Raw genomic sequence first — 24153 nt, forward strand, 5'->3', positions numbered from 1 at the left:
TGTTATACAGAGGAACAATGATATCGTTTTCCCTTCCTATGAAAGTCCTGTAAATCATGGAAAAAGACACTGTGTGCCTTCCTGGCTGCCTCCTTACACTGCATACTAAATTTCATCTGAGTGTACCATAGCCCCTAAGTCTTTTTCATTCTGAACCACATTTTAACTCTTCTCATGCTAGCTTATAAGTAACTTCTGGATTTCCATTCCCCAGATGCAAACCCTTACATTTAGAATCATTAAACTTCATTTTCCATTTCTATACCATACCTTCAGCCACTTGAAGTCATTTTGAAGCAGTATTGCCTGGTCTAGATGTTACCCATCCTTCCTACTTTAAAATCATTAGCAAACTTTTCTCCCTATTCTGAGATTTTTAACTAAATGTCAAAACATTTCCCAACTTTCTGATACACCTTAATGGCATATGTTATAGACAGTATTGATATAAACAATATTGCTATATAATTATTCTCAAATATTTGATGTATGAACATTTTGTTGATTTTTATGATTATTCTGAATACAAGAGTTGCTCAATAAGTTCTATATAGTCCTCAATATTTTCTAAAATATAATTATTGTAAATTGTGCTTATATAGTATTTTGTTTGTTGAACATTAAATATTATACACTCACAAACTTATCACTATTACTTTATCTGTTGCATGGTATGTACAACAAATGTGAAACCATGTGACATGATCTTTTTCAAGAGGTTTGCATACATACTTTTGACAGAACTACTGTCTCTCACTGGAGACATCATTTTCTTATGGTTGAATCCAGTGTTGAAAACAAACTTAATCTGGAATACTTTAATGAACAATTGACTGGGTTATCAAAAAAAAACAAAAAAAAAAAAAAACACAGAAGTGATTTTAAATTGTAACTGTATCACATTACATAATGTAACTTAAAATAGTGTAACATACTGCCATTGTGCCGACTGGGCTAGCCAGGTGGGTAAAGTGCCTGCCTGGCAACCCAAAGGTCGCGGGTTTGAATCCCGCCTCGGGCTTGGATCAAAGTACTGCAAAAACCTTGGGAGGTGCATTATGGCCACAGAAGCCGATGCGCCAACAACTACAAAAAAAAAAAAACGTACAGCCATTGCATCACCTGGGACTAGTGTATTGTTATAATACTTGTGTTCCTTAGTTTTGTGCAGTAATTATAAATTAAATTTAGACTAAAATCATGCTTCCGACTAGAGCAGCACAGCAAAAAAAAGGCTCAGTGTAGCAGGATTTTTTATATGTGCGTTATTTGTTGCCTCTTTGCAAAGCCACCTGTAGCTGAATATTATAAAGCCAAAGGGATTAATTTTTTGTTTGTTCGTGACAAAGAGTGTAAGGAGATGAAGTGCAAATTCAGTGTTCTGATGGACTTATATGAGGGTTAAAGAATGGGATTGATCTTCTCAAAGTAAATAAAATGAGGGACCAATCAAGCATTCAGCTGCTTAGCTCAATGCTAGAGCCCACAATTGCACAACAGATAACATGTCTAATTAGATACTATAAGGTAGGTGGTGATAAAGGAACTAGATGCAAAAAATAATTTTCGCATCATAGACTTCAGTAAAACTTTTAATACTGTTTCTCTTGGAAGACTGCTATACAAATTGGGTGAGTGTATAATTGGGGGAAGGTTACTGCTATGGATAAAGGGGTGGTTCAGTGGCAGAAGACAAAGGGCAGTTATAAATGGGCACTGCTCTTCTTTGACTAATGATATTAGTGGAGTCCCTCAAGTTTTAGTGCTAGGCCCCATATTGTTTTCAATATTTATTAACAATATTGATGAAGGCATATCAAGCATGTCTTAAATTTGTAGATGACATAAAGGTGGCAGGGTAGTTAACGAGAGGAATCAAGGCCTACTACAAGTTCTAAAAAAAATTGTATAGATGGGCTGAGAAGTGGTAGTTCAGGTTTAATGTTGATAAATGTAAGGTATCATACATGGGCAGCAGTAATCCCAGAATAACATGCAAGTTAAGTGGTACCGCATTCAAGGTGTTGGAGAATTAGGAGTAATTGTATAATTTGGCATGAAGTTCTCTTAGCACTGGCATGTAGAGTGGCAGGACAGCTCATGTGGTTCTGCCAGTGATATGTAACAGACAAGGTGGTGATTATCCTGTTGTATAAGGCAATGGTTAGGCTGCATTTTGAGTACCCTTACTGTAAAAGACTTCAATTCTGCGAATTGCAGCTCTTGGAAACTAGCACCTGTGATAAAACCTGATTGAAGTGGTTAAGGCTTTAAATGGATTGGGCAAACTAAATGCTGATGGTATCCTTCTATTTCTTGTACAACACGTAAGCACACAAAAATTTAAGTTGAAAAAGGATAGCTTTAGGATAGATATGCAAAAATTGGCTTTCAGCCAGTGAATTATTAAGGTGTTGGAACAAACTTCCACCCAGTGTTGTGAAAGTAGCTAATAAGTTTAAGGAAGAATTAGATTACTAGAGAGAATGGGAAGATGAGGTGGGGATAGAGGGTTTTTTTGGCTGATGCTGTGTAAGCTTGTTTCTTTGCATGATTTGCCACTACATATTACTAATGGAATACGTGGTTGGCATCAGCTATGGTACAGATTATGTCATTTTGAGGAAGCAAAATTGCATCTTGTTAGATATACCATCTTCTGTCCATGGTGAAAAAGACAATCATTAACAAATCACATGTTTGTTGCTATGGGTATGAGAAAGAGGCATTTTGTTTTTTTAGAACAAGTCATTGCAGTTGATCAAGTATGGTTCAAATTTAAACTATTTGTGTGGGCTGAAAACTCAGAATAACTCAAGCATTTTGGGGGAGGCAACCCTACTCCTACTTGAGATCAGCTAATTACAGCTTTGATTGAAGAGAACTAGAAATTCTTATAGTTGTTGACAGGAATGAAACCCAGACCTCTCCAAACAAGGCAGCAATATACTGAACTGCCTTGGATGATGATGACGTATGGTTAGGGTGTTTTGGACCTGAAATGAATTGAGAGTTCTGAATGACTGTTATTCTTCACCCCAACCCAAGAAAGTTTGATGCCAACCAAGATGAATGAAACATGAGTCATTTCTGCTTACATTTTTGCATTTATTCTTTGTATTCATTGCTTTCCACAGGTTAAATAACCAATAGAGAATATTATGTTTAATTTATAAGGAAATTTTTTGAGTCCCTCACTGCAAAAGAAGCAGTCAGACTTGTTAGAGCAAGGTCAATTGATTCTACATGAAAACTCATTCTATCACAAGACCTTTTTAGTGATTAAATTGGAGGTTATACCCCACCCTGCCTAGAGTCCATATCTCATTTCCTTAGAATTTGATTTGTTTTCAAACTGAAGGAACCATTAAAGAGATGAGATTTTCCATCGTAGATTAACTTAATATAGGCATTGACAGCATTAGCCCTTCCCCAATAATGGTAAACTTATATTGACAAGCAGGGACTATGCTGAGGGTGTGGAACTGTGCTTTGTTCAGATTTAATAAATTGTCATTTATGAACACATGTGCAGGAATTATTCACTGGCTCCTGTTCCTAATAAATGTGTTGTGGTATTTTAAGTGTACATATGTAATCTTATTTCAAGAGTTTTAGCTATAGAAATTCTGTCCATTGAATCCATTAAACAAACTACATAGTTCAGTTTCACTTTGCTGTTGAATCAACAAGGTAATTGATGATCATGTAATTAAGCAGCAACATGTTGGAGAGGCAACCAGAGTGTAAGACTCTTAATCTGATTATCACTAGTGATTATTCATGCATTAAGAATCTGCAAATAAAGGAATTACTAGGTGGCAATGATCAGAGGGCACTGATGTGGGATTTACTCAAAGATGTAACTACCATCAGGGGTAAAGGGAAATGTTTTTGCTTTCGTAAAGGTAACTACAGTGGTCTCAGACAGTTTTTAAATTTTATACAGTGGGACCAACTTATGATGTTACCGACAGCAAATTCTAAATGGGAAGCGTTCAAGGAATTAATCTTGGAAGCTGTTAGGCTTTTCATACCAACTAAGAAATACTGTTCAAGGTTTAGGCCTAAATGGATGTCAGATGAACTAATGAAACTGGTGGCAGAGAAGAAAAACATGGGATGCATATAAATCAGCAGGCAACACAGATGACTATGGTAGATATAAGATAGTCTCTAATCAAGTCACAAGTGCGATTAGACAAGCAATGGCAGATTACGAGAAATCTTTAGCAAAGGATGTAAAGAAAAACAACAAAGAGTTCTTTACTTATGTAAACTGTAGAAGGAAGGGAATGAATCTGGTTGGTCCACTTGTTATTGATGGTTTGATTATTCATGATTCTGCTCAGATAGCTGACAGACTGAATGAGTATTTTGCATCTACATTCACACATGTGGAATTCTGTAGAGAAGTGAGGCCAGAAGCTTATTAACTCTAACAGGGAGTTAAATGATTTTGTAATAACTGAAAGTAGAGGAGAAATTGTTGAAGTTAAACATGAGCAGGCACTGGGGTGGATGGGATCTATCTAGTTATATTAAAGGAGGCAGCAAAGGAAGTAAGTAGGCCCTTAGCCATGACTATGAGGGCAATCTTGGACTCAGGTGAGGTCCTCACTTTCTGGAGATGTGCAAATGTATCCCCAATTCACAAAGGAGGACTGAAAGGTGACACAAGTAATTGTAGACCTGTTAGTTTTAATTTCTGTTCTGGTTAAAGAAGCACTGCAGGATCATATAGACAAGATTGCAGTTATAGTTCAGACACAGCATGAGGTTTGTTAAGGGGAAGTCTTGTCTGATCAATTTGATTGGATACTACGATGTGGTCACAAAGGAACTAGATGCAAAAATAATTTTGATATCATATACTTGGATTTTAGGAAAGCTTTTGATACCATTGCACATGGAAGACTACTGTACAAGTTGGAGCAGTATGGCATTAAGGGCAAGTTACTGCCATGGATAAAGGGATGGTTGATTAGAAGACAGAGAGTGGTAATCAATGGACATTGCTCTTCATGGACTAACGTTATTAGTGGAGTCGTCCAGGGTTCGGTGTTGAGCCCATTTTTGTTTTCTGTATTTATCAGTGATATTGATGAAGGTATATCAGATGTAATGTCCAAGTTTGCAGATGACAACAAAGCTTGGAAGGGTTGTTATTGACAGTAAGGATGGTACGCTACTGCAACAGGATCTAGAAAAGTTGGGCAGATGGGCTGAGAGGTGGCAACTGAAAAAAAAAAAATGAAAAAAAAGTTTAACATTGACAAATGCAAATTACTGCATATGGGTAGCAGTAATCCAAATAACATACCAACTGTGCAGTAATACATTCAGGATAGTGGAGAATGAAAAACACCTGGGGGTAATTGTGCAGTCAGATAGGAAGTTTTCTGAGCAGTGCAGACAGGGTGCAAGAGTCATGGGGTTTTGTCAATGATATATAGAAATTTTGCTAACAGGAATAAGGAGGTGATTATCACCTTGTATAAGGCAGTGGTCAGGCCACACCTTGAGTACTGCATACAGGTATGGAGGCCTCATTTTAGGAAGGATGTAGAGTTGCTAGAACAAGTACAGAGAAGGACAACACGGCTGATGAGGGGAACAAAGAGGTGCTCTTATGAAGAAAGGCCTAAGTTCTGTAAATTGCTGTGTCTGGAGACTATGCACCTGTGAGGTGATCTGATTGAGGTGTATTAAGGCCTTGAATGGGTTTTAGCAGGCTCAATGCTGATGAGATTCTTCCTCTTGCTTAGATTGCAAGCCTGGTGGTGCATAAACTGAAATTGAGGAATGATAGGTTAGGTTAGTTTTTTGCTTTTAGCCAGTGGGTGGTTTATTGCTGGAACAAACTTCTGTCTGTCATTGTGGAAGTTGACAGCTTTAATAAATTTAAGGCTGAACTAGACAAACTTTTGAAGTGAATAGATAGGTGAAATGGGAATGGTTTTTTTTTTGGCTAATGCTATATAAGCTTGCTTTCTTGCATCATATTCCTCTGCTAATGCTAAAGAAAATATTTTGTTCCCTTATTTGTAAGGGCTGAATTGAAAGTAAGTATACATGTTTGTGTATTGGTTTCTAAACTATGGTAGTTCTGAACATATTTGTGAAGTTACGTTAAAAAAAAAGATAAAATAAAAGTACTTTTGTGTCCATTTTGGTTTCACATCTGTTCGTTGATGGGGAATTTCTGTTTAGTACACACTGTCCCAAATCTTTATTCATTAATGTCTGTTTCCACAGCATTGTGACTATACTGCATCTATTGAATAATTTTTCTGGCAGTAACTCATCTATCAGCTGTTTTCCACCCGTTTTTCTCTCTACTGTGGTGATTCTCATCTGTCACTACAGTAGGGAGGCCTTCATCCAGGTCTAAAATATTTCTTGCTTAAATTATGTCCAGACTATACTCTAAAGTGCTTCAGTTAAAATTACGAGAGGAGGATAAGATAAGTTAAGAACAAAGTGGATTTAGGTCAGTTGCTCTTGTGTGGACAATCTGTTTGTTCTACAACAGCTGGTGGAGAAAAGAAAAGCAAAGAATAAAGATACCTTCTTTGTCTTCATCAATTTAGAAAAGGCTTATGACTCTGTTCCAAGAAAGGAATTATGGAAAGCCCTTCAAAATATGTCAGTTGATCCAGAGGTTGTGGATTTGATTAGAGAATTGTACGATAACAATGTGGCATATTTTAAAGTTGGGAATACTTTGGGTTAGACAATCTATCCAACAAAGGGGCTGAGACAAGGATGTAGCCTATCACCTTTATTGTTTAATGTTTTCTTGGAATGTGCTTTACAAGAATGGAAAAGCTGTTATGGAATTGGAGTACCAATTAATGACAGATATCTTTGGAGTCTAAATTTTGCCGATGATCAGGTTATCATTACACAAGAAGCTTATGACACGTTGAGAAAATTGCATCTTACATATGACCAATAGGGCCTCTATCAATTTTATAAAGACAGAATACCTAAGCACATCGGAACATCCTGATGAATTGAAAGTTACACAGTCTATACATCTAAAACCTGTTGACTTTTTCAAATATCTTGGATGTAGATTAACTAAAGAAGGATTGAGGAAAGAGGAAGTTTACACAAGAATTCATCAAAGTAGGAAGATTCTTAGTGTCCTAAACTCTATATGGTGGGACAACGATATCTCCCCATAGAACTAAAAAATATATTGGACAGTCGTTAGTGGAATCGGTACTTTGTTACGAATGTGAGGTGTGGACACTGAAAGAGGAGGGTGACAAAAGAAGCTTAGACCCCTAGAGATGGACTACCTACGTCGGAGTGCTAGGATTTCTCGGCTAGAGAGGATAACGGATGAGGAAATAAGATGTATGCTCTCAGATGAAGGTATTATAGAACGAATAGAAAATAGGAGGTTGAGATGGTTTGGGCATCTGCTGCGCATGAATTAAGTGAGGTGGCTTAAAATTATATATGAGTGGATACCACAAGGAAGAGAAGGCGAGGATGCCCTAGAAAAACATGGAAGGAAGGTGCACTGTCAGCCATGAGAAATAGAAATCTGAAGGTGCTCACGTCCGGCAACGTTGGAAAATAGGAACGACAAAGCAGCGATCTGCCGTATTAAGTTGAACATAGATAGATAGATATACAAGGACAATTTCAAAGTCAAAAGAATCATAGTTTACAAAGACGTGACGTGTCAGCAAGGTTTTATGACTCGGGGTGGGAAAAGTACTTGCCATTGGTTTTTTTGTTTACCACATTCGCAGTCTATTTGGGAGGGGTGGTACTTAAAAGGGGATAATGTTTTTTTTTTTTTTTCTTTTTGTTCCACCATCTCTATACATGATGGCCACTATGGGAATTATAAGCTCCACCCATTTAGAACTTTGGTGTTTACTGGCTAATTCAAATCCAATTTACAGTACATGTGAGAGTGTTGTGGGTATCTAGATGGAATTTTTAAGATTTCAGTCTAACATATTTGAAAAAAGATAGCAGCATCACCACTTCCTCTGGAACTGTTATTTTTACAAGCCAATTCAAGTCAGATTTAGAATGTGTGTGAGAGTAGGTATTAGACCATCTGGATGGGGGAGGAGTATTTTTATTTCAATTCGCTATTTGGAAACAAGATAGCTGGCAATTAATAATGAATTATAAATCATGGCTACTTAGAACTTTAGTATTTACTGTGCAGTCAAAGCAAAATTTTCTAGATGTACAAAGATGTCCAACAGCAGTTTTCTAACCATTTTCAGATATGGATCACTTTAAGATCACATGGATCACATGGACCACAAAAAATATTAACTGCACACGTAAATATATTAATAACTATTTTTTAAGTACAGTGATATGTATTTGTAGTTGACATATATAGTATACATTAGGTTGTAATAGGGAATATCTCTATTTTCCATCGCTGTTAATAGGATTGCGGGTGCCTCCGTAGCCAGGTGGGCAGGAGCAGCAGTGCGTAGCACATGCTTCTTGATTAGACCGGAGTTCGGATGCGGAGGATGCGGAAAAGTCAGGGAATGACCACCGCATATTCCCGGAGCAATATGTCTTAGTTGCTAATGCTCCTAAAAACCAAATAACAACAACAATAGGATTGCTGACAGTAGGCTGCATTTTCAACCTTTTTTTTTTTTTTTTTTTTTTTTGCCCACAGAATCATTTTTAAAATTCAGTTTCACAGAATCCCAATTTCTCCATACCAATACATGCACAAATTAAATAAAAAATCAGTACAAAACATTTTTGGAAGTCTGCCTAGGTTAACTAGGTTAAATATTTTTCTTTGAGAAAACCATATTTCATTTAGAAAATTCTGTGTTTGCTGTATAGATGCCTATAAGTGAGATGTGAAAATCAGTTGGTACAACCCACCTGGTTTATAATTTTTTTTTGTACTAGTTGATTTTCATATCCACTTTATGGTATCATTGACTAGGAGAAAATAAAATAATTTGAAATGTCCACGTTCAGCTTCATGATAATCTTCTAAATTTTCAAGTGGAAAATACATTTTGCTTTGCAGCCTTGTAATATTGAAAGTAATATTTTGAATTTTTTTTTTTTTGGTAACTACTATGTTTATGAATATATTTTTATTTCTAATGTGGGAAACAGGACGTGTAGATAACCAAAACTATGGAATGATAGCACTTTACTACTGTGATGCTGAGTTTAATAAATTCATTGAAAACTAAATTATGTATAACTCTCTAGCTTAGAGGATCTAAATTTATTTCACTCCAGGCATTCAAATAATTTTAAAATTGTACACTTTTAAAAGCATTTAGTTTCCATCTTGGGGATGCTTTGGTCTCTCCAGTGACAGACACTGACGTTTAGCCATCATTTGAACTCAGAGATGAGTACAATTTTTAAATTGTTTCAATGCCTACATTAAAATATAACTCACAAGCTGTACTACTTTGCAGTTTAGGGAAAATGCAGCCTACTGTTAGATAATTATTTTGGAAGTGTGCAGCCTACTGTTAGAAGTTAAAGGTATACATAACCTTTATTATGTGATTAATTGAAAGTTTTCCTTTCATTATTTGCTAATAGAAACTATCTGTTGTCTTATGAGAGACTAGTAAGTATCAAAATAGCAGTGCTATGAGGTTTAGAAAAATAGCAGAGTCACATTTTTTTTCCACATAGATTGACATGTGGAAAACTGGCATCTCTAATGTGAGCATATGACCAAAAGTTGGTTGCTATCACTGGAAGGTCTCAGGTATCTTCAAGATGTAAATTTAATACGGAGAAGTGCACAATTTTCTATTTAAATTAGATCACTTTGGTTATAAAAGTTTTTTTGTAAAAAACAATAGCTATTATTGTTGTGAATTGAATATTTTATATTTGGAAAGGGTATAGAATAGAATCAAAGGACAAAAATTGCAAAATGTTTATAAACACCCATAATATAGGAAATTAAAATTTTGTAGTCATTCTTGCCTTCTGTGCCCTTTTATGTTTCAAATCCTGACACACCTCCAAATGGGTTAATATCCAGTAGTTAATGTTCTCACAGGCCTAGGAATTTAAATATACATTACAAGAAAAATGGTAATTTTTTATTCTTGTGAAGTTTCATAAAAAATCAAATAATTAATATGTGATCAGTGAGTCAACAGGTATTAGTTTCGGTGAAATCCCTGTTGTTATTATTTTATTTTTTTTTGAAGAACATGGGTCCATTAATTGCAGCTTCCTTTTCCTTACATTTCATGAACTAGAAAGAAACAGGACTTATCATATTCACTGGTTTTCTTTATTTTTCTATCTCCATTTGTTTTATGTTATTTTTTATTGCTGCTCCTCTCTGAGCGAATAAAATAATTGAAACACTTCATTCTGCATAAGATTTATATTTGCACCTATTAGTTCTGCAATTTTTAAAATCAGTCCTGTTACATTAATGAGCAAATCCTGTGTAAATGTTTTGTATCTGCCAAGTTTTTTTCAGTATCCTCAAACTTTTTTTCGTATTAAATTGCCATTTTTAATCATTTTATAAAATATTGAGAGTAAATAGTGTAACTGGAAGTTATTAGAATGTAACATATCTAACCAAGAGTGTATATGCAGATAATTACAGTATTGGAGATTGTGCAGAATTTAATTGGTCATGAAAACTTGCTGTAAGTATCATAAGGCACTCTGAGTCAAATAAAATGGTTATAAAATAGGATAAATGCATGGTTTTTAATATATCAGATAAAACAAATCCTCAGACAATTGTGACTCTACTTAATATAAAATATATAAATTTATACAAATTATAAAAAGTATAGCAGTTTATATTTTATAGGTGTGATAGCTGTGAAGCAGTCTTGACTAATATTGAAGGTCAAATTACTAAAGCAAATTCAATGAAAGATAATCACATCAAATTAAAACAGCGAATAGAAACAGAGGTATCTTTCATAGGATTAAAAATTAAATATGAAATATTAAAATTTGTTTGCATAATTATATACTTTATATGATATGGTTTGAATTGCTGATACTCATATTTAATTTTTATATGTGTGATTTATTAAACAAAATGGGACAGCAGTCCTTTTCATTCTATTTTTATTACTTTTTAATTTTTTTTATTATTTTATTTACTTATTTTTCTTAGTAAATGAATATTTACTGGATGAATAAATTTAAAGTAAAGTGTATATTTGTTTTGTACTTCTTGTTATGAAATCATTATAATTATATGCAACAAAACGAAATAATTGAAATTTGCAGACTTGGTTTATTGGGATTCATATATAAGAATAGGATCAGAAAGTTTCAGGACTGAATTTTTATTTAAACAAATATATTTACAAATAATTACATATATTTTTAAAAATAATAACCTTTGTTATTTACATATTTTTCAATTATTATATAATTGCAAAAAAACTTCCTTTAAGTCCATTTTTTTAAAGTTCCTTGATTGTATTTGTTGTAGCTGCCATAATTTCTACTTTATCAGAAAATTGTCATCCCTAATGTTGATTAGGTAGAAGTTATACAAAATTATGAAAATTTTGAATACATTATGTTTAGACAAGTATTCAGGAATTATTATTGCTCTTCAAAAAAATACATTATCGTGGAATAATTTCCATTCCTTCTCCAGAGATTAGATCACTTTCTTCTGATTGTGTCTTAAGTTTCTAATGATTTCTAAGTACATAGTTTTACTAATAGTATGATTTCCTGATATAAGTTCATAATGAATTATGCCTTTATATTCAAAAAAAATAATTCTAGCATAAATGTTACCTTTAGAGTTGGAAAACTGAATTTTTTTCCTTCCTAACACCATTTTTCATCTCCTGTTAGTATTGTTTTCAGAAATACTGGATCACAATCACAAATAAAATGATTATTTGAAATTTGAGATCTTTTGAGAATTCTCCAGATCTTTTTCAATTTCAACTCTTGTTTCAGATATGCTAATAAAAACTTGGAAAGAAAGAAGTTAAACAATCTTTTTATGTTTAAAATATCAGATGTAATGTCCTGGCAACTATCATATGATATTCCAACTTGAGAAGCAATGTCTTCAAGTATTATTTGATGATTTGCTAAAATAATGCTTGTAACTTGGGAGACAAGTTCATTTATTTGTTGATATGCAAGGCCTTCCCCACCTTACGTCATCCTCGGTGATATCACATTCATTTTTGAATATAATATCATGATAAAGCTTTTTTACCATATGCTTCAGCAACCATTTCTATTGTCTCAATTTCTTCAACAAAAAGCAAAACTTTATAGATCTTTGTTGAAAAATTGACATAAAAATTGACATTAAAACATATAAAAATAAACCTTTGTGCAATATGCAACTGACACACCACCTATTGTAAAAGACATTACATTCTAGGTTAAAAAATAAATAAATAAAAAAGGTTTCCTTAGTTAATGTCCAAATATTTTTAACAATTTCAGTCCTGGAAATTTTTTTATCCTATTTTATATAAAGTAAAGTGAGAATATAAAATTTTAGCTTAAACCAAGTTCAAGTAGCTTAAAAGTAACAAAATAGTTTTGTAAACTCATCATATTTTTAACCCCTGACATACTTTTAGTACTAGTAGTAGTAGTATTGGTAGCATGCTGCAAGGAAGAAATGCTTATACAGCATCAGCAAAAAAAAAAAAAAAACAATTTCCCCATTTCCAATAATTTGTCCAAACATCCTTAAATTTATTCAAATTACGTACTTCCACGATGCTAAGTGGAATTTCTGCACATACATTCTGCAACCATCTATTTCCAATTTAAATTTATGCCCCTGTTGTGTGCCTCATCCGAGAAAGAGAAAAATGTCACCAGCATTTAATTTACTTGCTTTGTACGCTTCAATTAGATTACTATGCATTTGCATGGTAATCTAATTGAAGCATACTTCCGGAGACTGTAATTTTCAACCCCCCCCCTTCTTTCTTGGTAAGAATTTTTTTGTGCCCCCTCCAACTAATCCTGCACCCTTTAATAGTTCTATGTCCTTTCTAAAATGAGGTTTCCAAACTTGTATATAGTATTTCAGATATGGCCTAACCATTGCCTTATACAATGGGATGATCACTTCTTTGTCCCTGCTGGTAAAGTGTGTGCACATCATTGACAGAATCCCATAAAGTGTACTGGTAGCATGTTAGCATTTCTCAGAAAATTGCATGTCAGTCTGTACAATTACTCTATATCTTTTTCATACTCTACTACCTTGAGTTTGATGCCACAAAGTGGCATGTTATCTGGGATTATTGCTACTCAAATGCAGGCCGACCGGGCTAGCCGAGTGGGTAAAATACCTGCCCGGCAACCCAAAGGTCGCGGGTTCGATTCCCGCCTCGGGCTTGGATCAAAGTACTGCAAAAACCTTGGGAGGTGCAATATGGCCACAGAAGCCGATGCGCCAACAACTACCAAATCAAAAAAAAAAAAAAAAAAAAAAAACTCAAATGCAGTACCTTTCATTTATCACTTTTAGACCACAATTGCCATTTCCCAGCCCACCTGCTTATTTGCAGATACTCTGATTACTGTCATTAACCACTTAATGACATTAATCAGAGTACACTGTGCTCTGAGATGTCTAAGTTTGCTGATGATACAAACTTAGACATCAAACTTGAAATACTTATACCAATATCATTAGTAAATATTAAAAACAGTAAGGGTTCCAACAATGACCACTGTGGTGCCACACTCATCACATTAGTCTGTGAAGAGCAATGACCATTTATAATCACTCTGTCTTCTACCACTTAACCATTCTTTTATGCGTATTAAGTAGCTTGCCTTTAAAGTCACATTGATTAAATTTATACAACAGTCATACGTGCAGTTCTATTGGGAGGCTTTACAAAAATCTGTTTTCATGATATCAGAATTATTCTTTGCATCCAGTTCCTTTGTGATAACCGCATACTATATAATCAGATATTGGTGAGGCATGATCTGCTTTTCACAAAATCATGCTGTGATTGCCTGATATCTACATTCATATCAAGGGGATCTTGCTTTACTTGTTTAACTATTGATCCCATTATTTCCTCTGACACAGAGGTTAAACTACAGATAACTACAGGTGTGTGGTTACCTGTTTTACTCTTTGAGCTACTCTTGTGAAAGGGCATTTGCACATCCCAGTTTGTAGGTACTTTTGAATCTAAAGATGCACCCATTGTTATGGCTAAAGGTTTAACTACCTCTTTTTGCTGATTTTTAATGTACAGTAGAGTGTCAGTAATTGGGATGCGGTGTAGTTTGGACTTCCGATTTGTTTGGATTTTTGAACTTTTCAAAAATACTGTTCTGAAGACTAAAAAAAAAAAGTTTAGTAAGTTTAGAAATAAAAACACTAAGTTGTACTTACATATTTTTATTCATAGGTAACAAAAAAAAATTTAACTTTCAGCCACAATGACATGTGTATAGGCCTCAAACGAAAATAATTACTTATTTTTTGCTGCACCATTTTCAAACTTATTGTTTTTCTGCCAGATCTCTCACTCTTTTCAGCAAGAATAGTTGAGTTGGACAGCATTCAGTTTGTTGATCGTTTGTCAATTCAGCATTCGGTTTGTCTGTCAATTTTCAAGTATCATTTAATTTTATTAATTGGTTAGGTAGTAAAAGTGTAAATTTGTGCTTTGTCTTCATTTTTATAGCTTGTGGATAATATTTCTTTAATTGTCGTTTATTAGAATTGCCATTTAAAAGAATCAAAATTCAATTTGCAAACGTGATCATAATAACCGGCGCTTACTGTAATTATTCTATGGCACCAGCATAAAAAAATAAATAAATTTTGGCTCATTCAGATTATTGACGTTTGGATTTTTGATGCTCTACAGTAATTGGATAGATTCTATCAGCTCCAGGAATTTTGTTCACTTTTAGCTATAGTGGTTTCTTTTTCACATTTTTTTATTGTTATTATAAAGTCATTTAAATCCCAATCCATATTAGATAGACTTCTGCTAACTCTGTTTCTAAAAACTTCTTTGTATGTGAACTTAGATGCAGAATATTATTTCAATTTATCGGCAATCTGTATAGGAATGTCAATAGTTATACCATTCATATCCTGTGGACCAGTGTGATTTGTCGCATTTATTTTCTAGTATTACCAAAATTCCTTGCTGCTTTTCTCTGCATTCTTGGTAGACTTCTCACAATTCAACATTGCTTGGATTCAATTACACATAATTGTACTTTTCGTAAGACTATTATTACCTGGCAGTTTATTTATAAACATCCCATGTATTTTCTTGTGTGCCACTCTTTAAACTCTTTTCAGTTGAGCCAACTGAAAAAGAGTTTAAAAAATACCCTTGACAGTAGTTATTTCTTTGAGTAAATTCCCATCAGTACACTTTGATCATTGCCACAAGTTCCTTTACTTGATTCTTAATACATGATAAATCACTGCTGATAACCAGATCAAGGATATTGCTTTTGTTTGTTGCTTCTCTACATGTTGATGTAGAAAGCAGTCATTCAGCAGCTCAAGAAATATTTTGCTGCTGAGTGAACTGCCAACCCGTGAGTTCTATTTGATATCTGGAAAGTTAAAATCTCCCATGATGTGATATTCTAATTTGCTGGCCCACTCTATTTCTCTATATAGTTGTTTGTTTTATTTATCACAATCATTTGGCCCCCATCAGACTGCAACTCATATTTGTTTTACCAATGTTTATGTCACACCAGGCTGACTCATTTTCATATTGAAAATCTATGTCTAGAGTCTGTGCTTCTTAACTAAAAGCATTATCGTCTTTCCCCCTCTCCTTATATGTCTGTTTACACATTACACATTATTATTATCATATTAAAATGCTGCATCCCCAATGTCATAGTGGCACCACGAAAGACCTTGTGTTGATTTTTTTATGAATATCATAGTAAAGGTTATTTATATATCTTTCTTTTCTGATTTGCATTGATAAGGGCTGGTTTGTATGGCTAGAATATAAAGCTTTGAGTTTAAGTTAGTGTGCATTTCTGCTATCCATTGGTAGAATTTTAATAATTTTTCGGTCAGAATTTACCTTAAATGATGTGATATCTCTTGCTTCCTGATATCAGAACACTGCTGATAAGGAAGATTTGTTTGTTAAATAATTTTACTTAGAGATAAATGAAAATTATAAAATGTAGAAAATTGGATTTTCTTATGCTTGTACTATTGGAATAAATGCAGATTTATGTGATCTGTGAGCTGCTAAATTGGTAAGGAGTAACTGAGTGCATTGTTAATATTAAAGTTATTAATAATTAATTTGCCAAGACAGGATGAAAGAGAAATAAAAATTGGATACATTAATGGCACAGTAGTTCATTAAAAATAGAAAATTTTTGTCCATTATTGAATATGAGTGAGTGGAAGGAAGAAAAATTTATATTTAAGGAATGTTGAAGATCATGAGGTGACATTTTTGGAAAGTTAATTGAATGAAGAATGTTGCATTAATAACTGAAACAAGTAGCCAGAAATGTGCCAAATAAATTTTAAATTGCAGGAAGATTTAAATACTACTCCAGAGTTAAAATTTGAGTATCTGCTTTCGAGGAGTAGGTTTTAATAGTGCTGTGGATTAATTTTTTTTTTTTTAGTTGGAATAAAGTTTTTATCATTTCAATGTGTTTCTGTTTATTTTTAACAAATCTTTGATTATTTGAACTTTAAAACTCATCCAAAAAATTACTAATTATAAAAAGGTCTTTTAATTTTTAGTAAAATTGTACAAATAAATTTATAGAGACGTAGGTTTTTTTATGCAGTAAAACTATTAGGATGCAGTGCATCATTTTCCCTGTATGGGATATATTAGATCACAAAGAAAAAAAATAATAATTAAATAAATTACAAACAACATTTTATAGACTTGTTTGTTATGAAGCAGTCGACCTTCTGAAGTTATATTTTGTTTCACCATCTGTCAGGTACATTCATTAACTTGAAAATAGGGTTGAAAGCTTAATCCATTGGTAGTTCACTAGTACTTTCCCAAAACTTGATGACCATGAGATTTGATGACTCAGAGTCAACAAAATATGTTATAAACAGCTTTCAGAAAAAAAAAAAACTTATTACTAGTTTGCAAAAAACTGAGGCTGTAATATCAAAAACTATGGAAATCCAGGAATGTTGTTCAAGGCTACAGTTTTCAGAATTTATCAAAAGGGGATAAAAAAAAAATGAGGTATTGATTTCTGGAAGGAATAACTGTGGTAGTAAGGGAGACATCATTGAAGAGGGACAATGAAGTGTTATATAGCTGTGGGGTCAATTCACTGATCTTCTGTCAAGCAGTTGTTGGATGCTTTCAGTTTAGGCTGAGAACAACCCCTGTTTTCTCAGACATGCACAGGAACTTAAAAATATGAAGTTCACTAATTATTTCTTCATCAGTTGTTTCAGCCAGTTATATCAGTGGTGTTTGGATCAACATGATTGGATTATAGAGATTTGAAAACAAGTATTGTCGGTCTAATGAATCCTGATTTATATATTTTATAAAGAGCAGGGATGGAGTATGGTGGTAACTGCAAGTGATGGATCCATCGTGTATTGTCTCAACTGCGCCTTCGTAGCCAGGTGGGAAGGAGCAGCAGTGCGTAGCACACGCTTCTTGATTAGACCAGGGTTTGAGCCCGTCACCACCAAATACGGAAGATGCGGAAAGGTCAGGGAATGACCACCGCATATTCCCGGAGCAATATGGCCTCAGTTGCTAATGCTCCTAAAAACCAAATAACAAACAAACAAACATTGTCTCAACTTGACAAATTATAGGAGGTGGGTTAATTTTGTAGAGAATGTTCTTATGGCATGAATTTGGTACAAGGATATGTCTGAAAGGATGACAAAAAGGCTGCCACATGATTGTTTACTAATATGAGATCATGCACATCTGCAGTGTTTTTTTTTTTTTTTTAAATCCCAAAAGTTGTGTACACTTTCAAAGTGAAAATGAAACTGTCATGTGAGATATGCACATGAATTTGTCAAAAAAACACATTGATGAATTCAGTGGCCTTCCTTTTTCTCTATTCCAAATCTGAACAATTTGAAAAGCTGTTGAGTACATTGGAACACAGTATATAACATATTTCACTATTCCCATCAGTGAAGAAATTATTGCTACAGCTATGGCCTGAAGTTAATTTTAAGCCATTACAGTAATTTCTAGTTTTGGTTTCTGATATTTTGTCTGGACCATGTATTCCTTTTTCTATGCTTGTCAGACTCCATGGCAGTATAATGACTGTTACTGCCCCCATTTGGAAAAGTCTAAATTTGATTCCATCATTGAAATAGAAATATCGCTTTAGCGAGTGCATAAATCCCTCAGAACTATTTTTGAGTATTTATTCCTGCAACCAGGCAAACCAGCCTGGGAAACTATTGGTTTCTTCCTCTGAAAAATATTTCTCTCCAGAAAGTAGCAAAAAACTTAGAGAACCTCTTGACAGAGAAAAATACTAGAAATTTTGCTTGATTAAAATTGTGTGGAGGATGGTCAAACTTCCTTTTAATGTTCAAGGTTGCAGTCTTGGAAAAATTTAACCATATAATTATGTATACAATGATTCCTCTCAAGACATGATTCATGTATATGATTCATATAGATCAGGAGTGGCCAACTTAATTTGTGATGCGATCTACTTTTTTCCTTCAAAATGTGCCCCGATCTACCCTCTTAAAAATTTCATTGCACAAGGTGCACAAATTGAGGGATGACTATATTTAAAATTCATCGTGATCGACCAAAATTAAATCTGCGATCGACTCGTTGGCCACTCCTGATATAGATGATCCATATCCAATCATTTTGCTGCTGCAACTGCAGCCAGTTCAGTTAATTTTTTTTTATAGTCTAGATCATTTTAAAATATATTTCTATAGCTATCTAAATACTTTTGCACTATAATGTACATTGCCTGACCACTTTCTTAGGACCACAGAAGTTTGGACTATGCAAAACAATCCATGCAAAAATATATAAATCAAAGAAGCATGGTGTGATGTGTGCAGGAAAGCACTATAAAGCCATGTGACTCGACTAATGCCCAAAATCAGTTTGACCAGGAATAAAGAACAGGCAAGATCTCAGAGACTTCCACCAAAAGCATAAGCTAGTACACCAGAGAAGGTGGATGCATTTTTTGTGTTCAGAGACTAGTGTAATTTGAGTCCAATAAAAAAACTTCTGGAAACATCATGAGCAGATATAGTTGCACCCAAAAATGTAAGGTGATGGAGTGAAGTGCTTGTTGTCTGGTGTGGATTTTCAAGTGTAACAACCCCCAAGGATGGAACAATTAAACCCTGCATTTAATGGGAACATTACAGGCCATTAGTACCTGCATTGTATGAAGAACTCTAAAAAATGCACTATGGGAGTACAAGACTCACGAATTCAACATTTGGTGTTCAATGTAGGGCGCCTCCATAGCCAGGTGGGCAGGAGCAGCAGTGCGTAGCACACACTTCTTGATTAGACCGGGATTCGAGCCCGTGACCACCAAATACGGAGGATGCGGAAAGGTCAGGGAATGACCGCTGCATATCCCCGGAGCAATATGGCCTTAGTTGCTAATGCTCCTAAATAACAATAACAACAACGCCAGAGAACTTGAGATATCATGTAATTACGTATGGATGGAACCACACGAGGCTTTAGAACCATTGTGTTGTGTATTGATATTAAAGTCTGCTGGAGGAGGTGTAATAGTCACATATAATTTTGTAAAAAAAGATTTTCTCACAGCTCTTAAAATTAATTCTTTTTTCTTATGAAATTTTGATGTATGCATATATTTGTGAAGTACATCTTTTTGATTTAATCCTTTTTTTTTGATTTTTCAAAATTGTTTATTTGTCAATGTATTTAAATATTTAGGTAAACAATATAAAAAAGACATTAAAAGCCCAAAGTCAGGATGGGGAAGATCAAATGAGTACTGAAATGAGAGATGGAGTTCAAGTTGACAAACCTTCCAAAAAGCCATCAAAAACAAAAGGGTAGGTGTTTAATTTTCTTTAAAAATACTCAAATACTTTTTTTTTTATGAAAACTCCAAACATGAAAGGTATTAGAACCTATAGTACTTAGTACTATGTGTGGAATGAAGGTTGAGAGGATGAAAGAAGATACTTGTTGACATTAGATTGAATTTCTGTAGATTATAATTTTTAAAAAATATGTGTGAATGGAAGTTGTTCCAGAAAATGGAAGGTAAAGGAATAAATGAAAAAAGAAGAAAAGTTGATTCTGTGAGTTTGAAGTTGGATAGTAAAAGGATGTTGACTGGTTGTGGTCTGTGTTTGGATTGGTTTGAGAGAGAGAAAATTATAAAAGCCAATTCGGAAGAACAGTGCCCATGGAAGTATGCATAGAAAAGACATACAGCAGAAACAGAACATCTATGAAACATAGAGTGGAGAGACTCTGTAAGGAATGGGTCATTAATTAACCAAACTGCCCTCTTTTGAATGGAGTCTAGAAGCCTGAGGGAGTTATGGGGTAGCACCATCCCAGATGTGGGAACAATATTCCATGGTTGGGTGGATTTGTGATTTGTTCAGAGTGAGAAGCTGTTTGGAAGAAAAGTAATGCCGAGAGAAAAAGAGAAAACCCAGATTTTCAGATGCAGAGGAAGCAATATTAGGAATGTGCTTATGCACGAGACAAATTAGAAGTCAAGATAATCCCCAGTAGAGATATATTAGCATTAGTTGAGGCTTATGATGCAAGAAAGCAAGCTTATATAGCATCAGCCAAAAAAACCCCTTCCCATTTCACCCATCCGGTCACTCCAAATGTTTGTCTAGTTCAGCCTTAAATTTATTTAAACTATCAACTTCCATGACAACAGATGGAAGTCTGTTCCAGCAATCAACTACCCACTGGCTTAAGGCAAAATTCCACACATCTATTCTACAACTGTCTTTCTTCAATTTGAAACTATGTCCCCTCAGATTCTTAATCTGAGCAAGCAGAAGTATCTCATCAGCATTGAGCCTGCTCAAACCATTCAAGGCCTTATACACCTCAATCAGATCACCTTGCAGGTGCCTAGTCTCCAGCTGCTGCAACTTGCAGACTTAAGCCCCTCTTGGTAAGGTCACCTCCTTTGTTCCTCTCACCAATCTTATTGCCCTTCTCTGTACTCATTCTAACAACTCTACATCCTTCCTAAAATGAGGCCTCCAGACCTGTATGCAGTACTCATGGTGTGACCTGACCATTGCCTTATATATGATCTTGCCTAGAAATCAGTGTCATCAAAGATAAGCATAGAAATAAGCAGAAGAATCCTTTTTTTCAAGATATAGATTCCAAAAAAATCCTGCCATAACCTTGGTTGACAGTCTTGTCTGAATTGTTTTCACATCATTGAACTTCATTTTGTTTCAGAGGTGATATAATGCACCCAAGTTTCATACTTTGCCATAATCCTTTTCAGGAACTAGTTGCCCTTCGCTGCTGCTTTGAAGGTGTTGCAGGCAGGTACAATACATTGCCATCCGCAACTCATTTGGAGAGGTCTGGGTTCGGTGACTGAAGAAATTTATGAAGTCCTCTTCAATTGAAGCTGTAGTTAGCCAACCAACTAAAACAAAACCGAGACGTCTCGGTTTTGTTTTAGTTGTAGCGACAACAAAATGATTGACATTGACAACAAAATGATATTGCTTCAGTTGGACTGTAAACAGAAGAGTTTCAAAGAGATTATACATTGAGTGATGGAATCTTGTTTCAAGGTAGCCAATTGAAGTAGAAGCACTGTGAACTCCAACCCCACCACACCAAAAAAAAAGTATTGGAAATTTTACATGCCACCTGTTTATACCTTATTCGTAATAACAATATGTGCTCAGATATCCCCATTAGGACTACTTGAGCACATACTTCTATGCTCTGTCTAATTTAGTAATATCTTTTTAAATTTATATCATCACCTAAACAGGTGAATCTGCTATGCATATAGAAATTTGAAATTCCACTAGGACAGCTTTTTTCAAAACTACTGCATTCTTGGCAGGTGGCCTCTGTTAGTGAACATATATCAACTTGCGAATAATGTATTTTAAAGTGAAAAGATGTATGGAAAAAAGCTTCCATTAAAAAACGTAATGACCATTATTTGTTTCTTTAACCCCTATAACTGAGCCCTATGCAATACAACTATATGATTGCAAGTGATGATATTTCAGTGCAGTACTTGAAATCGAATAAAATTCGTATACTGTACTATGTGAATTTTTCAATCACAAAGATCATTCTGCTCCCACTGAAGACCAATGCCGAGTATTTTATTCTGAGGCTGAAGCCTGTGTTCGACTTGGAGACATGCCATTATCCATGGCTTTGCCAAAGTTTGTGATATCTTTTTAAATTGTATAGCTTTACTTGACAGGTGAATCTGTTATACATTCAAAAATCTGAGACACTGCTGGGATGACTATTTAAAGACTACTCACTTGTCATTGGCTTGCAGGTGGCTGCTGTTAGGAAATGTGCACCAAATTGTAAATAACACGAGATGCTACCCAAATGTTCCCAAATAGTATGGACTTGTGGCTCTACGTAACACTGTATACATCCTTTGTGAATCAGTGTGCCATGTGGCATCAGGCTGGATAGAGTCATTGAATGTTTACGTGCAGTTCTTTGGTGGTATGTTTTGTGTAGTTTGCGATTGTTGTGATGGCTGATGTGAGAGAGCAACATGGTCACACTAAGTTTTGTTTCCTTCTTAACGGTACAGCAGCAGAAACCCATAAGAAGTTGAAACAAGCTTTTGGTGACAATGCTTTAGGCTAGATGCAGACCTACTACTAGTTTAACTGTTTTAAAAACAGTTGAATGTCAGTTGATGATGACAATTGCTTTGAACGTCCATTATTGAGCACCACCCCGGAAAACAAAACAAACGTTCGAGTGGTGATCCGTGAAGATCGCAGGTGGACCATCCACGACATTTGTGGCATTGTAGGACTATTGTATGGCACGTGTCAGTGGATTTTGTCACACAAGTTGAACATGAGAAGGATTGCGGCCATGGTTACTGAGTGAAGACCAAAAGCAGCATTGCATGGAAGTTAGCAGAGATCTTCAAGAATGGGCCAGGAGTGATCAAAACTTCCTTTCTACGGTTATCACTGGTGATGAGTTGGGTATATGGGTATGACCCAAAAACCAAACAATAGTTATCCCAGTGGAAGAGTCCATCTTCGCCCCGACCAAAGAAAGTCTGACAAGTGAGGAGCAATGTGAATTCCATGCTGATCTGTTTTTTGGACATTGACAGGATTATTCATAAGGAAATCATCCCTCCTGGCCAGACTGTAAATGCAAAGTTCTATTGTAACATCCTGAGGTGGTTAAGGGAACCCTTCAGGAGGAAACATCCAGAGAAGTGGCATCCAAAGAACTAAGTCCTTCGTCAGACAACACACGGGCCCACACATCTCTCACCGTGGCACAGTTTTTGGCATCCAACATCATGACAATCGTCTCCCCCCCCTATTCACCAGACCTAGCCCCCTGTGACTTCTTCCTTCTCCCAAGAATGAAAATCAAGCTGAAGGGTCAAAGATTTGACAGCATAGAGGATATCCAAACCGAATTGCATGCGGTACTGAACACTGTGACGGAGAAGGACTTTCAGAACACATTCAAATCATAGGAGAAGCCCTGGGATTGTTGTTTATGCTCTCAAGGGAACTACTTCAAAGGTGACAGTGGCGAATAAGACCCTGGGTGAATGTAATTTTTTGGAAAACAGATTTTAAAAAAATGGTGACAGTTTTTGGGACAATTTCTTATAAAAGAAGTAAACTGTTAAATAATAAAAATCCCTAAAACATTATTATTATTATTATTATAATTATTAGCCATATGGTGCAAGGAAGCCTGAGACTTATGCTGCACTAGCAAAAAAAAAAAATTCTGAATTACCCCGAGAGAGAGAGAGAGAGAGAGAGAGAGAGAGAGAGGAGGGGAGAATCATCAAGAAAAAGAAGAATGATGATATCCAGCTCAGGACCGTGGGTGTGCCAAGCCCATACTCACCAGATGTGAGCCCCTGGGGTTGAATTTATTGTCTTGT

The 24153-nt window shown here is 35.0% G+C and overlaps 1 protein-coding gene across 2 annotated transcripts in view; it reads left to right on the forward strand.

The window, feature by feature from the left end:
* The window catches only part of CSN7 (COP9 signalosome subunit 7), an 81081-nt gene that overhangs the window by 51200 nt on the left and 5728 nt on the right, over positions 1 to 24153 (forward strand). For both annotated transcript variants that reach the window (XM_090373158.1, XM_090373157.1), the window contains exons 6-7: positions 10838 to 10943; positions 19938 to 20059. In XM_090373158.1, coding sequence (XP_090229284.1) covers positions 10838 to 10943; positions 19938 to 20059 — 228 coding nt within the window. The remainder of the gene's footprint in view (positions 1 to 10837; positions 10944 to 19937; positions 20060 to 24153) is intronic.

This window comes from Mastigoproctus giganteus, chromosome 5, assembly GCF_048544385.1.
Source record: "Mastigoproctus giganteus isolate SK-2022 chromosome 5, ASM4854438v1, whole genome shotgun sequence".
Lineage (NCBI taxonomy): Eukaryota > Metazoa > Arthropoda > Arachnida > Uropygi > Thelyphonidae > Mastigoproctus > Mastigoproctus giganteus.